Source organism: Nanorana parkeri, unplaced genomic scaffold (genome assembly GCF_000935625.1).
Source record: "Nanorana parkeri isolate BGI_ZX_2015 unplaced genomic scaffold, ASM93562v1 scaffold8, whole genome shotgun sequence".
NCBI classification, from domain to species: domain Eukaryota; kingdom Metazoa; phylum Chordata; class Amphibia; order Anura; family Dicroglossidae; genus Nanorana; species Nanorana parkeri.
The window spans coordinates 364,428-389,208 of record NW_017306276.1 but is presented as its reverse complement, the minus strand read 5'-3'; the positions used below and the strand labels follow the sequence as shown (position 1 = coordinate 389,208).

Genomic DNA, 24,781 nt, shown 5'->3' with positions numbered 1-24,781 from the left:
CGCTCCATTCCGATCTGACAGAGACCAAGTACTGCTATCTATAGCCGCAGCCACAGCAGCCCAGCCAGATGTAACACCGCCGAGTCTCCTCCACACCGCTTGGATCTCTCAATCACGCAGCGGTGACACGGACGGAGTCCCTGATCTGCTTCCCCTCTCCTTGTTCACAGCTCTCTCCTCTCTCCCCGTGGATGAACACTTTCGGGCAGCAGACCAGCCAGATTCGGGCATACATTCCGGGGACCTCGATCCTCCACACAGGCCGTCCCTCCTCTGGTCCCTGGACTTATATGTAAATAACAGCATTTTTCCTGATATGTTCTGCCTAGTTAGTTCCTCATTGCATTGCACCCTTTTGTGTTCTTTTGTTTTTATTAATACATTGTAAAATGCAATTTTTTAAATGCAAGCCATGTAAGTACTTGAATTTAACTGGATATTAGCCTCTGCGGACTACTATAGAGCAGAGCTTGGGTTAGGAGTGCGAGAATCGGTACAAAAGAGCTAATCTATTAAACTTCAATGCTCATGTGCTAACAAGGAACATACTGATAGGAAGATAGGAAGAAAGATGAGCTCATCAGTGTGTTGCTTCTACTTTCACAGTCCAGTCACAGACTGGGGTAGCGACCAGGGGCGTATCCACCGCAAGGCAAACAAGGCTGGGTGAAGGAGGCGGGGAGAAGGCGGGGGGACCGGGCTGTGTGAGATGCGGCCTGACCTCCCCAGGGCCCACTGGATCGGAGAGCAGGAAGGCAAGACAGGAGGCTCCAGGGCTGTCAGTTTGTACAGCAAGCAGCACTTTTACATTCACAGTGGCTGCTGTCCTGTTCTTCCAGTGCGGGCTCTGCAGGAGACAAAGCATCTGAACAGTGACCAGGCTGCACCTACTGAGGAGACAACCAGATAGCAGGGCTCAGGGAGGGCTTGTATTCTGGGTGTTAGCTGAGTGTTCTTCTGTTTTATTTCAAATTCCACTGGTTTGCTAAGTGCAGAGCCCAGTGCGTCACTAAGTGCAGAGCCCAGTGCGTCACTAAGTGCAGAGCCCAGTGCGTCACTAAGTGCAGAGCCCAGTGCGTCACTAAGTGCAGATTCTGTGGTGGGCTCCACAAGGTTTCAGGTGGGCTATGCGGGGTCACAAGAGACCCTTTAAAGCCCACCTGAGACCCCGGCTTCCCTGCTATGCTACTAACGCAACCTGTCAGAAGCTGGATACAGCGAATGACAGGTTACGCAAAATGTCTTATACAGGAAGGGGTGGGGCAAATTTACATTGGGGGGGCCCCCAAGTGTAGTCTTGCCTAGGGCAGCACAAAACCTAAATACACCACTGGTAGGGACAAGACCTGTAAAGGCTAGTTCACACCAGATGGAAATACAAAAACCTGCGCTTGTGGAAAATAAAGAAAAAAAACGGAATAGCTAGTAGCTGCTAAACTAAGGCGGTGAGCCCAAAGAGTAAATCAATCAACAGTGTAGCACTAAAAGCCTCACAGTATCAATCCAATTAGTGTTATGCACACAAAGTAGAAACCATGTGTCAAAATCGATGCATATAAATGAAAATACTAAAACAATTACTTTCTGAGGTGCGATGCATTTTGCCGTGTTTTTACCACAATTTTGTCAGCTTCAAATGGGCTTTCGGGTGCAGTCCAGTACGTTTGCATGCTTTTCTGATGCATTTTGATGTGTTCCGTTGGGATCGGGTGTATCTAAAATGAGACAAGCAGTATTTTTTCTGACTGCATTGGAACGGACTGCACCAGAAATCCCATTGGAAAGCATTGTGATACAATTTTGATGCAGCTGCCAAACTGAACGGACTACATCGCAACTGCATCCGGTGTAAACTAGCCCTAAGTGTTATTTTACTGCAACATAGTAAGATCAGGTCTCCTGCCTTGCCAGACTGGGTTATGTTGTGCTGTGTGGCAGAGTAGTAGTAGTAATAGCTGTGTATTCAGCTGTTTGCCTGAAGTTGGCTTTAAGTTTGTTTTAGACCTGTGTGCTCATGTGATGAACGGTGTAAATCATGTTTTTATATTATAGTAAATAAACAGTACAATGTACTGAGAACATAATGCCATTACTTTGCTTGTCACTCATACGCACAATTGCATTTTACTGTCGTACTTTGTTCTCCTTTAAAACAAGAGTAATACATGCAATGTTTATATACTTGGCTTTATCTCTGGGTTATCTGTTAAGGATCCAAACAGTAAAGTGCAGCACTAAACAAATTCTACAATGGTGCACAAAATTCTAATAAATCAATCTCATATATAGCTTGTCACAGAAGCCATTTACCATATTTGCTCAGTCTGAAATGTCTGAACTGGTGGCAGATCTACTTGATCTGACCCTTAAGTTAACTCTTAACCGAAACCTAACCATGAACCCTAAACCTCAGGTGAGAAATTATACCATCATGACAATGAATTACAACACTGGTGCTGAAAATACTATCAGCTCAAAATATATAATGCAATAAAATCTTTGGCATGAAAACCCTAAATAATGACCCTGAAAAACCAGTGTTGAAATCCATGTGCCAAAATGAAGTGATCCAACCGCACTGCATTCCAAATTCCCTGCTATGTGTTTAGCTATTTCATATGTAAAAACAATATTTAAATTTCCCATGCTGGGAAAAAAAAATGGCAAGCCTGCGCCCTAAGCAGTAGAAAAATAAGTCAAGGACCACCTGTGGCTATTTGGAGCCATGAGGTCACTGCATGTCTACATAGCCCCCTAAACTGTTCCATATGTGCTCCGCTGCACACTCACAGGCACTACATGGGAGAAAATAAAATAAATGCTCAAATATTAAATAAATGAACACTGGGAAGCAGCGGGGGTAATCGTTTCCAGCCAACAAAATGACTGCAAAAAAAAATATGAGCTGGAGGTTAACCTGACACTGAGAAAAGATGAAATCATATTTAAAATAGTAGAGGTGTATTACATAGCAAACTCAGCACAGGGATGTTTCCAGTCTCTTACACTGGACTTGGGCAACGCTCTCTTTAACAGAAACAATACTGACACCTTGCACCAGTCGGGATAAGAAGGGAAAACTATGTTAGCAATAATAGAGAGAGGACTTGTTCTCTATTTTAAACACATTACGGGGTCTGTTCTGTGTAACGTGTTGCCAAACAGAACTGTTTCGTTTCGGGATTTGAAATCCACCAAGTCTGGGGACGACGGCCAAGCGTACCTTAACTTCCGGTTCCTTTTCACATTCTTCTATGTACAGGTCATACAGCTTATGGAACACCGATTTCCTACAACAGAAATGAACACAGGATGTAGGGAACATTTACAGATGTCTTTTCTTTTAACACGTATGCCTTGCTTCGCTCTTGACATTATACATTCCAGGTCATTTAGCACATTATTGCCTGGTATACATATCGAGGCACTTTCAAAGATCCCAGGAGAAATGGTCTATGACTTCACATTACACAGGAATGTTTAGTACCAGAAAAACTTGGTGAACAAGCTAGGTGCTCCACACATCTTAGGATTTGCACTATAGAGACTAAAGACAAGCCGTACCTTCATTAAAACCTGGACTTTGATCTACGTTCTTGGGAAAGCAGCTAAAATGCAGACCAGGACCATACACCCTTTTTGACATCATACTGGAGCTGTCGTTTCTTCCCAACTCATTCGTTTTACCCCTCCATCATATGTGCATTACAGTTAAAATAAACTGTATACCAGTCCACTAGTACGGTTATGCTGCAGCCCCCGGTTAAAGCCTCTCTCCAGATAAAAAAAACAAAAAACGCTACTACCCTTGCCGTGGGGCTACCTCTGCCCTGAAAGGATTAACTGCTAGTTAATGTCTAGGGGTATGGTGAAGAGGACTTCGCTTACCTGAACCCTACTTCCCAGCAGTCAGCGCTCACCTCTCTTCCCTCTACTCTACGGGCTCCTGCATTAGAGGGGAAGAAGATGGGCACCGGTCTTGGAGGCAGAGCGAGCAATGATCAGGTAAGTAAGTCCTTTACATAGCTCCCCTAGACAAAATGATTAGTAAACAAACCCTGACAGTGCGGGGTAGCTCCAATGCAAGGGGAGTTTTTGTTGTTGTTTTGTCACCTGGATATAGGCTTTAACATGCAACGAATGCCAATATTTCTATTGCTCGTTCTGGATGGAGAAGGGTATTTATTTTTTAAATTTATATTTATTAAATATTTTTAACTTTACTTTTAGGGGCTTCGAGGAAATATTAGGGGTCTAAACAGATCCCTGATATTTCCCTTTTAAAATAGAAAAAGAGATTGAGAACACGGAGTCCTCAATCTCTTTTTCTGCAGCCCCAGTTGTAATTGATCAGGAATCCTCTATACTGAGTGTTCCTGTTCATTCATAACATGAGGACAGAGTATGTTTACTATAACCACAATTAAATGAATGAATGAACAGGAGGTGATGTAAATCACTCACATTTAGAGGTGCACCGAAATAGAAATGTAAAAACCAAAATAGAAAAAATTGTTAGGCCGAAACCGATACCGAAAATGTTATTTTAATTTTTTTTAAACTTTTACATTTTTTTATATTTATTCATTTTTTATTAAATATTTTTATTTTTTTACTATACTTTTTAGGGGCTTCAGGGAAATATTAGGGATCTAAACAGACCCCGGATATTTCCCTTTTAAAATAGAAAAAGAAATTGAGGACACAAAGTCCTCAATCTCTTTTTCTGTATACCCTGTTATCAATGAACAGGAATCCTCTTATGAGTGTTCCTGTTCGTTCATAACTTGAGAATATAGTATGAATGTATCGGCCAGAAAATGGCACTTTCGGCATTATGCCAAAAGTGCCATTTTCGGACTATATGTTTCAGCGGACGATATATTGGTGCATCCCTAGTCTCAACTTCTTACAGAGACTCATGAGATGCTGCACCACCTAAACTGCAAATTAAGTATACTATCACCTTTCATTGCCACTATAGGCAACCAGTAGTTCTCCATTTCCTCCTATTAGGTCCCCGATTAGGGTCTGGCATCCAAAAAGGTGCACAAGGTCAGCCAGCTGCATAATATGCCGTAATAGTAGTTCCACAGTAGTCCAGGCATCTTCACAAGTTGCCACCCACCCATTCACCCCATAGAACGGTTTTATTTCTAATGTACTTAAAGTGACATTAAACCCTCAGATTTTTTAACATAAACCAATACTGCAATGTGCGCCTTACTGTAATCCATGGTAGTTTCCCTTCTCTTTGCTGCTCTTCCTTTTAAATCCTCATGTCTTCTCATGCTTGGGGAGAACTTCCCTTTGCAGCTGAGTGCCTCTTCCTGTAGTGCTGGCTCAGGTTACAAGCCTATACAAACGTATACACAGACACCATGTATCCATTTCAGAGACAAGGCAGTCTGCTGCAAAACAGAAGTTCTGCCCAGCATGAGAACAGATACAGATTTAAAAGGAAGAGCAGCAAAGAGAAGGGAAACAACCATGGATTACAGTAAGGCACACATTACAGTATTGTTTTATGTTAAAAAATCTGAGGGTTTAATGTCACTTTAAATGCAGTATGTGCCTAAGTTGTTTTAACAGTGTAAGGCCTTGTAGTACGGAACTGAACCTCTGCTCCCGTAACGAACACGAGCTGGCAGCTTATAGCAAACAGAGAAGGCAGCCGGGGAGTCCCCCATCACTGGACTGAAAATCAGCAATGACCGGGAGACCATCTAAAAAGAAGGAGGCGCAGGGCGCTAAGACGGCGGCAAGCGGCAAGACTAAGATGGCGGTGGTGATGAGCCCTCGAGAGGGTAATGGCATCTCACAGAGGAGGAGCAATGAGTCGGTCTCCACGAAGAAGGCAGTGGTGAGTAAAGGGGAGCACTCGCCTGCCTCGACGGGATCACTTATTGAGAGGACATTAGAAGACACGCTCATGTCACAACAGGCTTCTCTCCCCTCCAGCCCGATATATGTCCCCACCTATGCTGACCTAGGGGAAGAGGTAGGGAGAGGAATTGGAAACGATAACATCTTGACCCATTTCTCTGAAATGTTGGAACAGGGGTTGAATAAGATGGCTATACAAATTACTACAGAGATAAGATCGGATCTGAGAGAATTGGGGATGCGTATAGACTCTATAGAGGCAAAACTAGATAAAACTATACAACATACTAACCAACATAAAATAGATATACGACATCTGCAGAACCAACTAGATGATGTGTACGCTAAAGTGGATGACTTAGAAAACAGATCACGTCGTCACAACTTCCGCATCAGGGGGCTCCCTGAAGCAATAACTGATCTGGATTCTAATGTGAAGCTCCTTATGAAAGAGCTGATACCTGGCGTGGAGGAATATAAGCTGGAACTGGACAGAATCCACCGCGCATTTACGGCTAAGAGTTCAGAGGGGTATGCCAGAGATATCACTGTAAAACCGCATTTCCATAGTATAAAGGAGCTGATCATGCAAAACGCTAGGAAACGCACAGAACTTACTATGGCAGGACATCCAATCCAGATTTATGCTGATATTTCGCCAGCTACAATACAGAAAAGGCGTACTTTGAAACCTCTATTACAGGTCCTAATAACCAAGGGAATAAAATACAGATGGGCATTTCCTTTTAGGCTGACATTTTCTTTTGAGAATAAACCTTATTCAATCATAACATACTATTGAGACATTTGGGACTGCTTCCTGGAGATCCAGAAATAATACACTCGGACAATAGTGGCTGGGCTGACTATCGTCCCATATCTCCACTATGGCATAAGCCTCAGGGAAGAATGTTATCAACCCTGGGAGGAAAGAGCTAAAAAAAAGCCGTTCCCTTCCCTTTCTCTTTTAATTTTTTTTCTCTCTTTCCTCTCTTTTTCTTTCTTCTTTGTTTTTTTCTTTTTTTTTTTCCTCTCTTTTCCATTCTTTTTATTACTCTTGCTGCTTGGTATGATTATGCTATTATCCAGCAAAAAAATCTATTTAAAGAAATTTTATAGGAGCTATAAAGAGGAGTGGGGGTTCGACCGTACTGGGCAGATGTGGGCCCTGACTTGACCTAGATGTCGGGATTTCCCGAGAGGGGGGTCAAGTCTGGTATTGACATGGGGTCAATACATATGAAGAGGGGGAGGGCAGGAGGTGAACCTGTTCAAGATCTGTGTTATGTGTTATATGTTATGTGTGTATATGGGATATATGGTTTTTTTGTGTGTGTTAGGTATGTTTCCCTATATGAATTTCACGCAAAACTCAAACTGAGCAACCGAGCCCTCAAGACACCCCTGAGCTGGGATAGGCATTCTGGGAAGAAAGCTCCAGAGTCTAGGGGCGAGCTGAAAATGCAGGGGGTATGACAGCGGGGACACCAGTAATGTTTGCATCCCATAATGTCAGGGGTTTTAATTCTCCCATAAAGAGAAAAATGGCATTTCATTATTACAACGCACTAAAGATAGGAATTCTGTTCTTACAGGAGACTCATTTTTCTGAAAGTAATCAACCTAAATATATGAATTCACATTTCCCACAGTTTTTTTTGAGTAGTGCACCTGATAAAACGAAGGGAGTGGCTATTTGCTTCTCTAAACACATCAACTTCCGTACCCTGATGGAGATTAAAGACCCCGAGGGTAGATACTTATTTTTGAAGGGACACTTGGAGGATAAGTTGGTCACATTGATATCTTATTATGCACCAAAGACAGCTCAAATTCCATTTTTTATTAAAATGTTTCACAGCTTAGCACCACATTTTGAGGGGGTTGTAATTTGTGCGGGGGACTCCAACCTGGCTCTAGATAGTAGCCTCGATAGAACTAATCCAGGTACATTTAGAGCGAGATATTTACTTAAAGAAGGCACGAGATTGGCAAAGATAATAAACTCTCACGCACTAATAGATATTTGGAGAGAATTAAACCCGAAGAAGAAAGACTACACTCACTTTTCACAAGTACATCAAAGCTACGCAAGGATCGATCACTTTTTTGTTTCAATTTCATACACACCATTGGTATTAAACGTTAAAATTAAAGAGGCAGTCTGGTCAGTTTTCTACCTAAATACATACATAAAGATCAGGCGGGCTTTATAATAGGACGTCAGGGCCCTGACCAGATAAGAAGGGCAATAGACATTATGACGCTATTACAATCAGGCTGGGACGGGAGCCCTTCTCAGTCAGGCATGCTTTTGTCAGTTGACCTTCAGAAGGCCTTTGACTCGGTCTCATGGAAATATTTGTTTCCTGTATTGGAAAGATGGGGATTTGGACCAATTTTTATGAGCATGCTGAAAGTGCTATACGACCATCCATCGGCACAAATAAAGATGCAGGGATATCCATCAGAAACTATCCCGATATCTCAGGGCACTAGGCAAGGGTGCCCGCTCTCTCCATTGCTATTTGCATTCGCCTTTTGCGTTGGCGATTGAACCTTTGGCAATCGCCATACGCGAAAATATGGACGTTAGAGGGGTCACCTGCGGTCCGTTAGAACATAAGTGCGCCTTATTTGCCGATGATCTATTGTTATTTATCACTTCTGCTCTAATAACATTGCCAAATGTACTGAAATTGTTGAACCAATTCTCCAAAACATCTGGGTTGCAAGTAAACACGAATAAGTCCCTAGCTCTTAATGTGAACCTCCCCAAAGATATATGGTCGACGATAAAAGAACAGTTTGCCTTTAATTGGGCGGAAGAGGCTATTCAATATATGGGGATTAGACTTACGGCGTCTTTCGCCCAATTGTACTGCAAAAATTATGGGCCACTGATTCGTCAGTTAAAAGAAGATATAACTAGATGGAAACTGAGTAATCTAACTTGGATGGGGAGTATTAACGCTATAAAAATGACCCTTCTCCCAAAAATATTATATTATTTCCGAGCTCTACCCATAGCAGTACGTAAACTTGATTTACAGAAACTTCAATCTTGCATATTTACATTTATTTGGGATAATAAAAGCCCTAGGATTTCGAAAAAGACATTGTAAAGAACAAGAAAGACAGGGGGACTGGGGGTTTCATGCTTCATGACAATGAACAAAAATTTGAGCTAATTTGGTCTCCTTGGATGATGTATAATGGCCTGAGAGACGATATATGAAGCAAGATGGACTTAATGTGGAGGGGAAGACCGGAATGTTAGCAATATAGGGGAATTTATGTCTGTATGTATGTATGACTTGTATATATGTTGTTATTTGTGAATTTAAAATAAAAGAATTTGAAATAGAAAAGGAAAAAAAAAAATAGAAATTGAAAACCTTTTGGAAGTAGGGCTTACTACTTAAATGTTAATTTGTACATGCTCCGAGATTCTCTAGATCCGTGGTACTTAACTGGTGGGTCGTGACCCCATATTCAGTGGGTTGCTGCATGCCTTCCACTGCACTAGGGGAGAGGCTCCTCAGCCTCCCCCATAGCGCAGCACTGTCAGTTCTCCTGCTGAATAGCTATTCAAAATATGCTGCCTGGCATCGTGTGTCAGCTTGAGGTGGGGTGCAGGGGGTATGGCCACGAGGGAGCTCCATCCATACATGCATTGCTTACAGCTCATTCGCATGATTGGAGTGATGTCACATTCTGGCTCCCGACACCTCTACAGGGAGTGCAAGGGAGCTGTACGAGCAATGCACATATGGATGAAGCTTCGTTACTGCACAGCAGTCCACATTGAACACCTAAATTTTTTTTCGGAATGGGTATGTGTGAGATTGTGTCTCTGGTTTTGTGTGTCTGTCGTTTTAATCGCAAACTACCACACAATCGCACCTACTGTTTATTCTGCTGAGGGAGGTGCGTTGCCATTTATTTGAATGGCACCCCGAACCCACCTCCTGCCCACAATTTGGTCGGAACATGCGGTACCACAATACTGTGCGTTACAGTGCGGTGCGACTTGGATCGCGAATTAATGACCAAGGACAAATGAGGGTCCTGAGGTTATACAGGTTGAGAACCGCTGTTCTAGATGGTTGTACAGATAACAGGTATTAATCTGTATATGTCTACCCTGCCTCCACCCAGGGGGATGAATCATGTCTGCAATACTAGATTTTGCCACTGTCGCTTTCAAACTCGCTTTCCTAAACAATATTAGCATGACTTCTTTAAATCATTTGGCCTGACGTTTACAAATGTACACATATGTGAATTCCGACTTCCTGAGCCAGCTGATTCCCATTATTACTGGAGTGATGACATCGGTGACTCTGTATTGACACCTGGACCTCTTGCACAGTAGCTTCTGCTATCTACTGGAATTCGACCGAGGTTGCTTCTTTACAAGCTTAATTAGATTTCCAGAAAGAGCAACTGAAACCAGCAATAAAAACTGAGGACGTAAAGAGCTAGTAGGTAAGGGGAAAATACATTTTCAGCCTGGGAACCTTGTGGACCAATTTGAGCTTAAAAAGAAAAATACACATAAGATGCCACAGAAAAAGCCAGTTATCAGCTGCACTAGAATAGAACAATACTAACACCACCAACAATAGCAATTCATTACACATTACCTTCCTCCTGATGAATGCTTGCGTTTTGGAGGTCTTTGTCTGGCACTTTCGATGACATACTGTAAAAACAGAAACAAAAGATTAAAATGTTTGCCATTTCTTGCATATGGATATAAAACACATAAAAACCATATAACCGAATGCCGTAAAAACACAAAACATTTTAGAAATGTAGGCAAATCATTCAATCAATGCGACAAAATACAGAACAACCATTTGTTCAGATGACAGAACAGCACCTTGTAGACAATATTGTATTTCCCATTGGTTATATTGTTCAAATATATTCTACAACACTTTCAATACAGATTTAAAAAAAAAAAACAATTCAGAAAAAGGAAAAAAAAAAATATCACAAAAGAAAAGGATTGACATACTGCAAAACACAATAAAACAAAGGGTAGGAGGCCCTTATCCGGAAGAGCTTGCAGTCTAAAGGAAATGGGCAAAGCTACACATGGGAAAAAAAATGAATCTTGCAAAAAGGACCAGCTACATATAAAGCCACCATACACCATACACAGGTAGATTTTCATATAAACGTTTATACAAAAATTCTCATCAGAACATTCGATAATGCCATCAGAGACTTGATGACTGCTGCCCAAAATGTTTGTTTGATTTTGGAATAAATAAAGCTTCCCGAAGGAAAACCACGTTCACAGTTTTTGTAATTTGAGGAAAAAAAAAATTCCATCCTGCTACTTCGATTTCTTTGGTCACTACAGTTGAAATTGATTGTCAATTAAATTAAATTGAAAAAACATTCTGAAAACAAATGTGTTCAATGGAAATTCTACTGGTGTATGGTCATCTCAATTCTTAAAGCCCATCTCCAGGATAAAATTCCCTTGAGGGCTTGTTGAGCCGTGTTATACCATGGCCGCCGGTGTGCAGTATGAGGGGGGCGTTGCTGATGCATTGTAATGACACATCGCACTTTTTTATAACTTTATAAAAATGTCCTAAAATGAATTTTCATTCATCCTTATGCACAGCAGAGCATCGCAGAACACACTGCACTTAAAAAAAAAAGTGGAGCAAGTCCTAATTTTTCAGCAAACACCACTGCAGTACAGTGGTATGATCTGAAACTGTAGACGGGGCGGACCTCGGGCAGGATTCCGTGTCACTGGCAAACTATCAATAAACTGATTCAGCATGGAACGGAGTGCAGCCGGATTTTTCCTTCACTGAACCCAAGGGACACCACCTTGTCTATGCATTTGTCAAGGCTGTTAAATCCAACCCAACACACATGGAGTGAATAAGCCCTGAATGACAGGTGAACCCTTCCTACAATCAATGATGTAGACAAGGCAAGATGGTAGCTTCTGCACATGGTGATCCATGTAAGAGTTTAGATACGAACAGCTCTTAGGATAGCTGGTCCTTAACATGTTCCTTTTTGTTAGCATTTAATATAAACCAGTGCTTTAGCTATGGCAGGTTTACTTAACTCACCCACCCCTAACTTAGCTTTTCTTCACTCCTCCACCACTACAATCATCCTATTTGACCAATCTGGTCAGAGCTTACACAGGGCTAAGAACTACATTCCCATCCCCACAGTCAAAGGAGAAAGGCTTACATGCTCCCCATAAACAGAAGTACCAACAGAAGGTCAGTGAATATATAGCAAGTACATGCATTGGTTGGAAGGGCCGTTAGGTCAGCATGCTTCTCTGACCTACATGGACAGAGCACAAGTTTACTTTTCTTTTGTTAAATGTCAGCTTAAATGTGTGCCAGAAAAGTGATGCAATGCCTCTTTTTCCAGAATGCTAAATCCAACTCCAACTGCTGGAGTGGGCCCATGGCAGCCATCAGTCAACTGGTGTACAAAAATGTGCTACTGGTATCAAGTCAAGCATCCAATGTACAATGCATGATGACCCGATTGTTGGCAGAGTCTGGAAGCTCTCTACCTACTGTGTGCACTGACATGTGGAGAATGCGCCCACTGCTCTCCCTCCTTCCAAAAGCAGTTGCATCATCCCACTGCTCTCAATCACTGCTCTACCGCCTTCTCTCTGCAGGTGCACCATGGGAACTATAGTTCTCTACAGGCTCTGCAGTTCACAGTATAGTCACATGGACGCTGCAGGGGGCCCAGGACCGAGAGTGCATCTTTTGAAATGGACACCAGAGAAAAAGCAGACTCACAGTGGTCAGGGAGAAGATAAATAACAAAATAGAAATCCCTGGGGCATTCCAAAGTCTTCATTTCATTAGGAAACAACTTAAAATCTTCTGCAAAAGGTAAAAGAAGCCCATTAAAAGGAACATTCCTGCTCTTACTGTGACCTATGTACAGGAAAAAGTAATACAAAAGTTTTCTAGCTGAACACTGCAGACATTCCACTGCTGAATGTAATGTCTGGATCCTTCGTCCATTTTCCCATGTTCTGTATGTATCCAGAGTTTTCTGTCCTCACTTACACTTATTTAGCTCTTATATATAGTTCTATAGTTCAGGCTAAGAAAGCATAGTACATTCTAGTAAGTGCAGGAAGACCAAGGGAGCGGACAGATGGAAAAATAAGGAATAGTCAAGCCAGGCCGCCCTGCACTCCTCAGAATTCTATATATTGTGGTTATTCTGGAATGTACAGCTAGCCAGCAATGTTAGAATTATCCATGGCTCTACAGGGAGGGAATCATTGAACAATTACATGGAAAAAACAACAATGGTTCTTGATCTTAGGTAACAGGCTGCTAGACACAGAGGTGTTAATCGGCAGTTGAATGTGTGTGTCTTGCTGCAATAATGATGTATTCAAAAAATGCATGAAGCCAAATAATAGAAAGTAAGATTTTTATACTAGGTGACTCAAAGCTAAAACCGACCACTTTAGGGAAAAAATGATGCTTACCTCAGCCCGATTCAGTGCCAATTCTAAGGTCTGTTGCTGTAAGGAAATGCAAAACTCTATTAGGAAATGCAAAAAAAAAATCACTAGCCATATATACAATGAACACTGAACATAGAAGATCGTCACCATTATGGTCAGGCTGGTGTTTTCAAGTCAGAGGTACAAGTCACAGCAAATGGTGATCCGTAGTGGTTAATGTGCTGCAAATACAAAAAGGACAACAATCAATCAAATAATATATTTTTAAACTTTTTTTTTATTATTACTCTGGTAATGGATTTTTCTTGTTACATTTCTGCTAATATCAGAGCTGGATCGGAGAAGACGTGAAGCCATTACACCTACTCAATTACAGCTGGTAAGAAGTATAGAAGGCAATAAATGATTCAACATGCTGGCATGCACTTCAAACTAAATGTTTTGGGTTGACTGGCCTGGAAAGGAAATCTGTGCTGATAGAAGTATGTAGCTTGTGATTGCCAATTTCTCATTGACATTCAAATTCTAACTTCACTGGCTCCATGTTTATCTGGGTCTATAACTCAAAGGAGCAACTTTTCAATATGGAGTCAGCAATGGTGCCCCCCTCATTTCCCTTTGCATTGGTTTCCTTTGAGGGGCCTAAGCAATGTAATCATCTAAACTTAGCTCAAGCAATTGGAATGCTATCTGCCTCTGACATTATTCCAGGTTTATTGGGCGAATCAACTGAGCAGTGACTGATGTGGTCTGAGCATTATCCATCCTGCCTGTTCATTATTTGAATGGACATCAACTGGCTGAAAGTCTTTCTTGGCCTCAAGCAATGTAAGGTTTTAGAACGTCTACCAATGTAAAAAACAGTGTAACCCAAAACGTATCTTCCAATGTTTCCATCTTTCTAAAGGACTCTAACAGATCTTAAGTGAAAGGTTACCAAAAACCGTATTTATATATGTAAGTGATATATCCTAAAAAAGGGAGCAAAATATAACAAGCCGAAAGCAAGCAACACCATTGTTGCAATACTGTGATTTCTCAACCAGCGTGCCTTCCGGCTTCCTCAGGGAAGCCTCAAAATTGTGTGGCAGTGAGACTCTGATATGAAGGGGGAATGAAGAATGATGTGAAGAGGGCTCCTGATATAAAAGGGGAACTCTGATGTAAAAGGGGGGGGGGGACACTCTGATAGGAAAGAGGAGTTTCTGGGGTGAAAGCGGTGGCTACATTACAACACACACAGGCACCATGGGGAACAAAAGTAGTCACCCTCCAGAAGGAAGGACAGTGTCAGCACCAATTCAGAGATGGTTTGAGGATCTACAGCCGAGTGATACACAAGTAAAATACATTTTTGTTAATAGTTAAGGTACCTGAATGCATTTTTAAAATTCAACACTTGAGTTTAGTGTCACTTTAAGTGTGAAAACGGATTTGCCAAATAATGTCAATGTCAACCCAAACAAATGAGAAATTTTGCAAATTTAGGTTCAATTGAGGGAAGAAAAATCTCCCTAGATCCAAGTACGGTATGGCTGCTGTGACAAAAGTAACTTGTTCCCACATAAAAAACAACATGCAGAACAACAAACTATAATGCGTTGAGTTTCCCAAATTAAAGGCAACAGAATCAGGGCCTCAGAGGTAACAAACTCATTGAAAAACTGCAGGCTAACATGAAACCAGACGCATGTCTCATCCTATATCAGGAGTGTTATTTGACATCCTTCATAACAATAAATAAATACATCAGAAAATGGAATACAGTAACCAGTAGTAACAGCCCAATGGTAAGGCCCTAGGGTAAAATTTGAACCCTGGAAAATGAAAGCTGACCTGACCTCAAACAGTATTTTTTTGCTATCTTAGGAGGAAAAAAAATCGGTTTTCAATTCCTCCTACAAAAAATAGTTGTCATTCCCCGACACGTGACATTCCATGCCTTGATCCTCTGAGCTGTATATCTGCAGTGTGAGATTTTCTAAAGCTGGACATACACTGATCGATTTTTTTCATTCAACCTATGAGCTAAACGAAAAAAAATTAGGACAGATTCCACCTTCAGTGCTTACAAGCTTTAATCAAGGAATCTCCCGCTGTTTGAATTGTATTCTGACAGCGGCCGCTGCTGAATACCTGTACTGAGCCGGCAGCTCATTGGCTGCCGCCTCTGTTTGTTTGAAGATTTTCCGACTGGCTCCTTCAGAGGGATGCCGGGTGAAAGGGTGCCGAGAGCAGGACCCACTGTGCAAATTTCAGCCAGTTCCGGCCAAAATTGGCATAAGGCACGGCTGCTCCTGACTGCCAGTCTCAGGTGTCCTGCTGAGATAAAAAGAAAGCCCGGCTTAGCTAGATGATTCCCACCACACAGAGACTAAAGCTGGCCATACATATTTTTTTACTATAGAATGAATAAAGTACCGTGTATTTTGAAAAAAAAAATGTTTTCCCTGCGTTATGTTAAAAAACATTTATTCTTACCCATAGTTTTAGTAAAATATAAAAGACGGGGTCACGTCGGGTAAATAGACACCAAACATGTCAAGCCTTAAAATTGCGCGCGGCCGCAAAATCTAACCAAACCGAAAATTGGCCATAGCCGACGCTTTAAACGCTTTTACCGCTCATCAGTTTAGTGTTATCAGTGATAAATGACCCTAAAATTATTACTCTCACTCCGACGTTCACTGCGATATGTAACACACACGTAGTTTTCACACATAGGCGCATCCGACGCATGTTTGCATGTGTTTGTGGGGGACTTAAACATTTTTTTTTTAAATGTATGCTTTAATTTTTTTTATTACTATTTTTTTTTATACACAACTTTATTGCTATCACATAGGAGACTAAGAAGCCCCCTGTGTGATAGCCAATTTACATGACAGGTCCTCTTTATGGAGACATCAGGGGTCTCCAAGACCCTTCATTTAAACTAGGGACCCCCAGAGAAGCGGATGAAGCAGAAATCTGCTTCACCAGCTTCTGAAGCTGGAGAGTGACAGCAGAATGCGGAAGTGATGCAATATACATCACTTCCTGCATTCGGGGGCTGGAGAGGAGATCAGAGGGAGATTGTGTACTGACCTCCCTATGATCTCTTATCACAAAGCAGCCGTGTCGGTTCCGGCCGCACTGGGCACACGGGATCTCGGGACCGGCAGTGACAGCTACTGCTAATACAGCTAATGTAAAGCTGCTGACTGGCCGTTTAATTACAACGGCCGGACAGGAAGTTACTCGTCGGGCTCCGGCGTCCTCAGAGTGGATTTTTTAAACCCTGCTGATAAGCAATCCAAGCCTACATGGTAATGTCTGTGGGACATGAAGAACGATCTCCCTTTCACCCCCTGTGTGACCCCGTCCCTTGCCTCCTTCTCCATATCGAGGCTCTCAGCAGCAGGGCCGGTGGGGGGACCTCTGAGGGCTGTCGGCAGGATTGCCTGACACTTATTTCCTCCCTGCTCCGCTCAGGAAAAAAAACAAAAAACAACTGAACTTTGACCAGGCTGGTTGCCCGCAGCAGAGAAGAAACCACCTGCCCAGCGCAAGGAACTGGGCGTCGGGTGATACAAATTCCACACCCGCTGTAAACACAACTGCCATTCTACATGGCCTAATTGTTTGCAAGAACTTCAACCTATTTGAGGTCTGCTAAGTGACAACTGCAGGGATGCTATGGCCACATGCCCACGGGGGTATTAGCTGCGGGATCCTGAGGCAAGCCTGTGGAATGACAAGTGAGCCTGTAGATGGAATGATTACCTGTCAGGGAAGGTCACTCACCTATCCCCAACTGCAGGCAGGCCTTCCATCCGTGATTACAAATGAACAGCCACGGGCAGATGTGGCCGCTGTCAGCCTTCATTTGAACGAGCACAGCGGCCACATCTGTATAGACCCACCTAGGACTCCTGCTGCAAGAATCCTCTGACAGAGCAATTAGCCCCATGTGCATGAGGCCTTACAAGAGCAAAGAAGCACATTTAAGTGCCCCCACCCAGCGAGGGTTAAGCGCTCATTTTCATCTAGGGACGAAAATAACAAAGATACCCGGAACTGACCCTTGGAGCCGTCCAGCTGCTAGACCTGTCCCTGAAGCCTGTCTCCTCCACTGCTCCAGCGATGGTATGCCCCTCAGCATCCTCACGTCATATATACTGTATAGGATGTAATCAACCACGGGGCTTTAGACCGCTGGAGGGAGTAGCAAGGACCGGTCTAACAAGCAGACGGGTTGGAGGTTCAGGTGAGCATAACTTTATTTTCTTCCCTAGACAAAAACAAACACCTAACCCTTTCAGTGCTGGGGGGCTCCTCACTCTCCTCCCCCCAGCGTTAAACCGGACCTTTACACTCAAAATCTAATTCTACCAATGCATCCCGCTATGGATGATGATTAATAATAACATGGACATGTCAGGTGTAAAATGCTGTGATTGAGAAATACTTAGACTTGCAGAGCATTCACCTCCTGCTGTGAAAGGACAAATGACTTCAGTTTGCCAACACAATGCACACTGGGATTTCCTTGTCATCAGCAGAGCATTGCTGGGAAATCTCATCTGTAATCTCACAAGATCGCAGAGAAAGGCATTTTCCTCCCCTGAGATGACGTGCATGGTCACATGTCCTAGTAACGTGCCAGAGTTCCAGGAAGTAAATGGAGATCTAATAATCTGCCCTTAGTACACATGGCCACTGTGAGAAGAATGGTGAAGAAAAGAGAAACAAGGTATGCCCATAATACAAAGTCGGCAATCATCTAGAAGTATGTTTGTAGATTGTTATTACTAAACATTTCTAAAAGGTGCGTTTGTTGTTATTTTAAAGATATCATGGTTAAAGGTCCGCTTTAGGTAGTACAAAGCACAAGGAATCCCATTGTTTTCTATGGCCCCTGTTCACACCTGAGCATTTTGTTACTACTTTACTGCAGATTTCTGTCATTCTGGACCCATAGACTTCAACGGAAATGCGTGACACCACCCATAGACTTCAACGGAAATGCGTGACACCACCCATAGACTTCAACGGAAATGCGTGACACCACCCATAGACTTCAACGGAAATGCGTGACACCACCCATAGACTTCAATGGAAATGCGTGACACCACCCATAGACTTCAATGGAAATGCGTGACACAAACGCTTTCACACATTTTTTAGCATTTTGTTGCGCAAGAGCCAGCCTGGGGAACAAAATGGAGGATGAAACAAGCTGAAAATGCGTGGCAAAACACCTAGAAAAATGCCTGAAACACTGAGTAAAGGAGCATAAAGAATAATTCCACTTTCTCAGGTGAATTTAGGGAAATTCAGTGAGCCCCTCCAATCTGCCCCCTCTCCCCACCACCACTGCTTTAAACCGTCCACGATCGCTCTTTCCCCTCCACGGCTGCCGATGTACGACTCTTACCTCATACATAGCAGTGCAGCCCTGCGGTTGGTATTTTACAGTCCGTTCAAAAATGGCGAACACTCATTAGTCAATGCGGTCACCTAACCGTGCTGACCAATGAGAGGCGCTTCTGACTGCGCTGACCCATGCGGAGCGCTTCTTCACCAAAAGAGCTCATCTTGCCAAGAAAGCATTTCTCATTGGTCAGGTGACTGTGTACAGGTCCCTATTCATTGACAGGTAAGAGCATTGGAGTGTGGGGAATGGGGGCAATTCCCTTCTCCCAAATTCGCTTGGGAAAGTTCAATTACCCTTTCGATAACTGCGTTTTGGCTTCTGTTATTGTTGACCATTACCTGCCGCCTCCATCAGGACTTCCTCTGTGCAGTCCCCTTCCCCGTTCTCTCCAGCGTTTTGTTTTTCCTGCCCAGCGGTAGGGGAGCTCTCGGGGATCGCGAATCGCGCCCCCCCTGGCTTGGGAAACAGGGAGGTGCTGTGTGGGTACCTGTGTAGCCGGGGGGTACGCTACTTTTCCCGGCTGCTCAGCCTTACTGCCCCTCTCCTCTGGAGCGGCGCCTGCCAGTACCCAAGATGGCGGCGCCCAACGAATCGGTCACATCCGCCGGAAACAGGAAGTTGGGGTTTCCATGGCGACTTGACGCCGCGCGGCGGTGTGAGTTTCTGCTTTGCGTTTTCTTGCCGTAAAGGAGCAGGGCACGAACTTGGCTGGTACTCTCATAGTTGCCAACTGTCCCAAATCAGTCAGGACAGTAATTCAGCTTCTGCTTTGTATATATTAATATATATATCTATATAGATATATCTATCTATTGAAATCCATTGAAATCCAAGGGCAGAACCAAACACAGATGCGCAACTGAGGGGCGGGGCTAGCTGCTGGCAAGTACAGGAGGGCTACAGCTAGGGTTGCCACCTGTCCAGGATTCACACGGACAGTTCGGGTTTTGAATGCTGTGTCCGGGTTTCATGGCAGCAGAAACTCGGACACCAGATGTCAGGCAGGAAGGGGCATCCAAAATTAAGATAGAGGCTACTGCTCCCCCACTGAAAATAGCCTCAACTGTGATATTTACATATGATTGGGCGGCGCTATTTGTATATGAATAAGCCACGTTTCATTGTCCCAAAAAAATGTCCGCTCGTTGGTAGAGTGTTCGGGTTTGGCTTGAAGAAAAGGTGGCAACCCTAGCTACAGCAGACCACAAGCCTTGCTACAACCAGCATACAAACCCTGCTACACTATGCTAATCTTGCAACAATATAGGAAGCTTGCTACAGAAAAGTCTTGTGATACCCCCAGCAGATGTCCGCAGACATCCCAACTCTCCCGGACGTTCTGGGAGCCTCCTGCTATTAGATAGCGGCTCCCGGCCGCCTGGGAGAGAAACATTTTCTCCAGGAAATGTTCACTCTGCTATATCTAGGAGAGTAAACCTTTCCCTGCGATCTGTTTTTTTTTTTTTCCTGACATCAGGCCACCAGAGAAAAAACCCCCCCAGTATAGGAATAAATAGCTAGATTGCTATTGGCTATTTCAATTTGCAATATCAGACTAGCTTTTGCACCCGCCCACTGCTGCTGTCAATCAGCAGAGGTGGACCTGAAGTTCTCCATCAGGTCCTCCTCTAGTGATTGACAGCATCAGAGGGCAGGTGCAATAGCCAGCTTGCTATTGGATATTGCAAATTGAAATAGCAATTTAGCTATTCATTCCTATGCTGGTTTTTATTTTATTTTTTTATTCTGACAGCAGCAGCTATCAGAATACAAAAAAAAACAAACCATCAGATAGCAAAGAAGCTAATGCTTCCGGTGCTATCTGCCATCATTTTAGGGGGGAAGGGCAGAGTGCACCTCCCTGGAATGAGAAGGGCACCTCCGTGAAATTGCTTTTTTCAGGTTGGGATCCCTGTGTCCGCCTCCCAAGCTGTCCTCCGCACCCTAAGCACGGTGTACAGGCAGGCCCGGATTCTCCACAAGGCCCGGCCTCAGGGCGGAGAGGGGCGGCAGCCGTGTCCTTGCGGGGAAGTTCTGGGCACCGGGCGGTAAGTTGCCCTCTCTACATTTAGTCCTGCTTTGCACAAGCAAGTTAAAACAAAACATAAGGGAGAAGGATAAGGCGTTTAAAAAATATAAATCAGAGGGGTCAGCATCGGCATTCAAAAACTACAAGGAATACAACAAAAGATGTAAAAAAGCAATCAGGGCAGCAAAAGTAGAATATGAAGAGCACATAGCATCAGTAAGCAAAAAGAACCCCAAGGAATTTTTTCAATATATAAGGTAAGGACGGAACATATAGACACCATAAAGCAGTGCTCCCCAACCTTTTTATCGCCGCGGACCGGTCAACGTTTGATAATTTTACCGCAGCCCGCTGAGGGGGGGACGTTGATTGTTTATATTTTAGATTGGAATCACCTGTCCCGATTAAATCCATATTTCAAGTAGGACTCATGGTATTGTCTTTTAAAAGTTACATGTTTCTTTGATGTTGAAGACCCTTCTTCTGTCTCTTCACTGGGCCTTTTCTTTTTCCCAAGGAAACTTTCTAACGACGTCTGTTTCGTACTAATTTTTGCTAATTTGTGGGTTAAATTTGAGCAAACACAATATACACGTACACCAAGCACTGTTAAACATGAGAAAGTACCGGTGAACAGAGAGAAGAGCGATACACACCTTCTCTTTACAAAAGCTACAACGCCACTGCCGCTTGCAGCCGCTCAGCTCCAGGCGTCACCTAAAACTGCCCTGATATCACGATATTTTGCACATGCGCGGTATTGGTGCGGCTTTAGGTGACGTCTCTCAGCTCCCTGTTAACCTCTCGTCCTGGAAAGTCGGACAAACCCGAGAGAAATACACCACAGTAAATAAAATGGAAATAATTTAATGTTCCTTGGGCGGCCCGGTCCCATTTGAACCACGGACCGGTACCGGTCCGCGGGCCCGGGGGTTGGGGACCACTGCCATAAAGGATGGCGATGGGGGGCCCACTACCACCGACAGGGAGAAAGCAAACATGTTAAATGCATTAATGGGGATGATTCGCAGCCAATCTGCATATAACTCTCAGGTAAGGATAATCGCACAATGCAGGCAGACCTTCACCTGTATTTCCGATGAGGTGGCTGAGTGGTTAAGGCGATGGACTGCTAATCCATTGTGCTCTGCACGCATGGGTTCAAATCCCATCCTCATCGCACTACTTCTTTCAGAGGCTTGCTTTTCATTCCTGCCTTGTGCAGGTTATCATCTCCAAAGCTGAAAAACTTAGTAAAAGCTCCAGAAAATCAAAACTTCCTGTATAAGAGAAGGAGGTGTGTAGCAAGTCCTAAGTTTTAAGAGACCCCTGATGAAGTCACGTGTTTTGACGTAACGTACGTAGGGCAGAGCTTCTGATGTCACTGCACTGAGCTGAGCCGGACGAACAGGTTTTTTTTATCGCTTTGCTGCCATTTGCCCTGCTGGTCTGATCCAGCAATACCCAATGCCTGTACTGTTTATATCATTGTGAGTACGCATTTTTTATTTAATAAATTGCATTTTATTGGACGTTACGCACTATGTCCTTGTCCTTTTTCTCTTTCCACCTGGATTTATACTGGTACCTGTGATCTGAGGAGACCTTATCGCCTTTTCCGTGCATGGGCTTCCCTCCCCCATTAAGAAGGGAAAAAGCGCATTTGACCTAGCTCTGTAGGTCTACCTCCCCAGGTGAGCACTCACTTGTTGTCATCACTCACTGGGTGGAGGTGAAGGTCTGCCTGCATTGTGTGATTATCCTTACCTGAGAGTTATATGCAGATTGGCTGCGAATCATCTGAAGGATTTTTTTTGCACAATCACCATTGTTTGCTTTTGTTTTTTCCTTGAGACTTTTTATTGTCTATATTGCTTTTTTGTCTTTGTGTAGATATTTTATATGCCTCAGTTGTTTGAAGGCTCATATATGTGACTCACTTATATATGTTTCAATTTATTAGCTATGTATGATTGTTAGCTCGGCACAATATTGTTTTTCACATTTTTTAGATATTTAGTTATATCCTTAGTGCTTGGTAACTCTTATTTCCACATTACACTTACTGGCGCTGATCACGTTTATTGTTTATGTTAAATGCATTCTTTTCTTCTGTCTTTACAGACGAGACGGTCATGGGCATCGATCAGGGCATCAGCAGCAGAGATAGTAGGAAAAGTTGTAATGTATCTAAATGTTTACTTCATAAAGTAAGGTCTATAGGTCTAGATGGAGTTGTATGCACATGGGTGGAAAATTGGCTGCAAGAACGGACCCAGAGGGTAGTAAAAAAGGGGTAATTCTCTAATTGGGCAAAGGTTGTCAGTGGGGTGCCTTAGGGTTCAGTTCTGGGACTGATCCTGTTTATCTTATTCATCCATGACATAGAGATTGGACTAGTTCGGTTTTGGTTTTTGCGGACGATACGTAACTGTGTAGGGCAGTAAATTCCAAATAGGATATATTCACACTTCAACAGGACCTAAATAAAATTGAGGCATGGACTATAAGATGGAAAATGCAATTTAATGTTGAAAAATTTAAGGTTATGCACATGGGAGCAAAGAATGTGGGTGCAGACTACTACTTGGGAGGGTGCTACATCAGGGAAGTTAGACATGGAAAAAAAACCTGGGCATCCTCATAGACCACAGATTTGCCAATAGTAAGCAATGCCAAGCAGCAGCTTCCTTTTTAGATTAAAATTGGTGGAAAAAAAATTCCAGCACAAGGGGCGAAGGGGGTTCTTCACAGTAAGATCAGTTAGGGTCTGGAACTCACTGCCACAGACAGTGATTTCAGCAAAGAATGTGGAATTGTTCAAGAAACTTTTGGACGATTTCTTAAGGGACCGTAATATACAGGGGTACAGGTACTCCTAGAATGAGATCCTAATAGGTTGGACTTGATGGACTAATGTCTTTATTCAACCTCAAATACTATATAACTATGTAACTATGTAGCAGCCAGCAAAGCTAACAAGATACTGGGGGTGCATTAGAAGAGGGATTGTAGCAAGGGATCTAAAAGTAATACTTCCACTTTATAAATCATTGGTTAGGTGCAGTTCTGGTCGCCGACTCTCAGGAAGAATTTCCTGGAACTGGAGAGAGTTCAAAGAAGGGCTATAAAATTGAAGGGATTGAAGGCCTGAGTTATTCACCTTAGAAAAGAGGCGATTAAGAGGGGACCTTATTGCAGTCTTCAAAATTATCAATGGGGACCACGATATGTGGAACAAACTTTTCAATCTGAAAACTGTATTGAGATCCCGGGGACACAACATGAGGTTAGAAGAGAGGGGGTTCAATCTTAGAATTCATAGAGGGTTTTTTACTGTGAAAGTAGTGAAATTTTGGAATACCCTTGCATAGGCGGTGGTATCCACTGATAGCGTGGATAAATTAAAGAAACTTCTTGATGAGTTTCTTCTTTTGCTTAATCTATGGGGTGTTAGAGCAAAATAAATAAAGACACACACACACACACACACACAAACACATAGGTTGAACTGGAGGCCCTTGTCTTTATTCAACGTTACCTACTATGTTAGCTTTGTGAATTGATCCTAATGTCTTGAAAAGAAGTGCTTTCCCTTATATCTAATGGCCTTTTATAAACAAAAGACTTTGTGCTAGTCAAACTCATAAATTTATTTTTCTAAACAAAAGCATCCAGCTGCTAGCAAAACAAGCTGTCCACCAAATACTTGCTAATGCATTTATAAAGACAGTTCTCAGCACACAGATCTCCCTTTTTAGATTGTAAGCTCTCATGGGCAGGGCCTTCCTTACCATCTTGTTTTTAATTGTATTGTAACTGTAATGTCTTCCTTATATTGTAAAGCACTGCACAAACTGTTGGTGCTATATAAATCCTGTAATATAATAATAATAATTATAAGAAGAAGAATGTCCAGCATCATATTTATAACTGATAGTTT

General features: G+C 42.9%; 1 protein-coding gene and 1 non-coding gene across 6 annotated transcripts in view; one reads left to right on the top strand and one right to left on the bottom strand.

Annotated features, from left to right (window-relative positions):
- Nucleotides 1–19,233, bottom strand: part of SUPT20H (SPT20 homolog, SAGA complex component) — a 78,100-nt gene extending 58,867 nt beyond the window's left edge. For all 5 annotated transcript variants that reach the window (XM_018554278.1, XM_018554307.1, XM_018554291.1 and 2 more), the window contains exons 1-5: nucleotides 19,148–19,233; nucleotides 13,538–13,611; nucleotides 13,412–13,447; nucleotides 10,536–10,594; nucleotides 3,224–3,290 (exon numbers count right to left, since the gene is read on the bottom strand). In XM_018554278.1, the coding sequence (XP_018409780.1) occupies nucleotides 3,224–3,290; nucleotides 10,536–10,594; nucleotides 13,412–13,447; nucleotides 13,538–13,540 (165 nt within the window). In that variant the 5' untranslated portion in view covers nucleotides 13,541–13,611; nucleotides 19,148–19,233. The remainder of the gene's footprint in view (nucleotides 1–3,223; nucleotides 3,291–10,535; nucleotides 10,595–13,411; nucleotides 13,448–13,537; nucleotides 13,612–19,147) is intronic.
- A 2,703-nt stretch (nucleotides 19,234–21,936) lies between these two features.
- On the top strand, nucleotides 21,937–22,018 carry TRNAS-GCU. The gene has a single exon. It is a non-coding gene; the product is annotated as a tRNA-Ser (tRNA).
- Nucleotides 22,019–24,781: the final 2,763 nt, after the last annotated feature.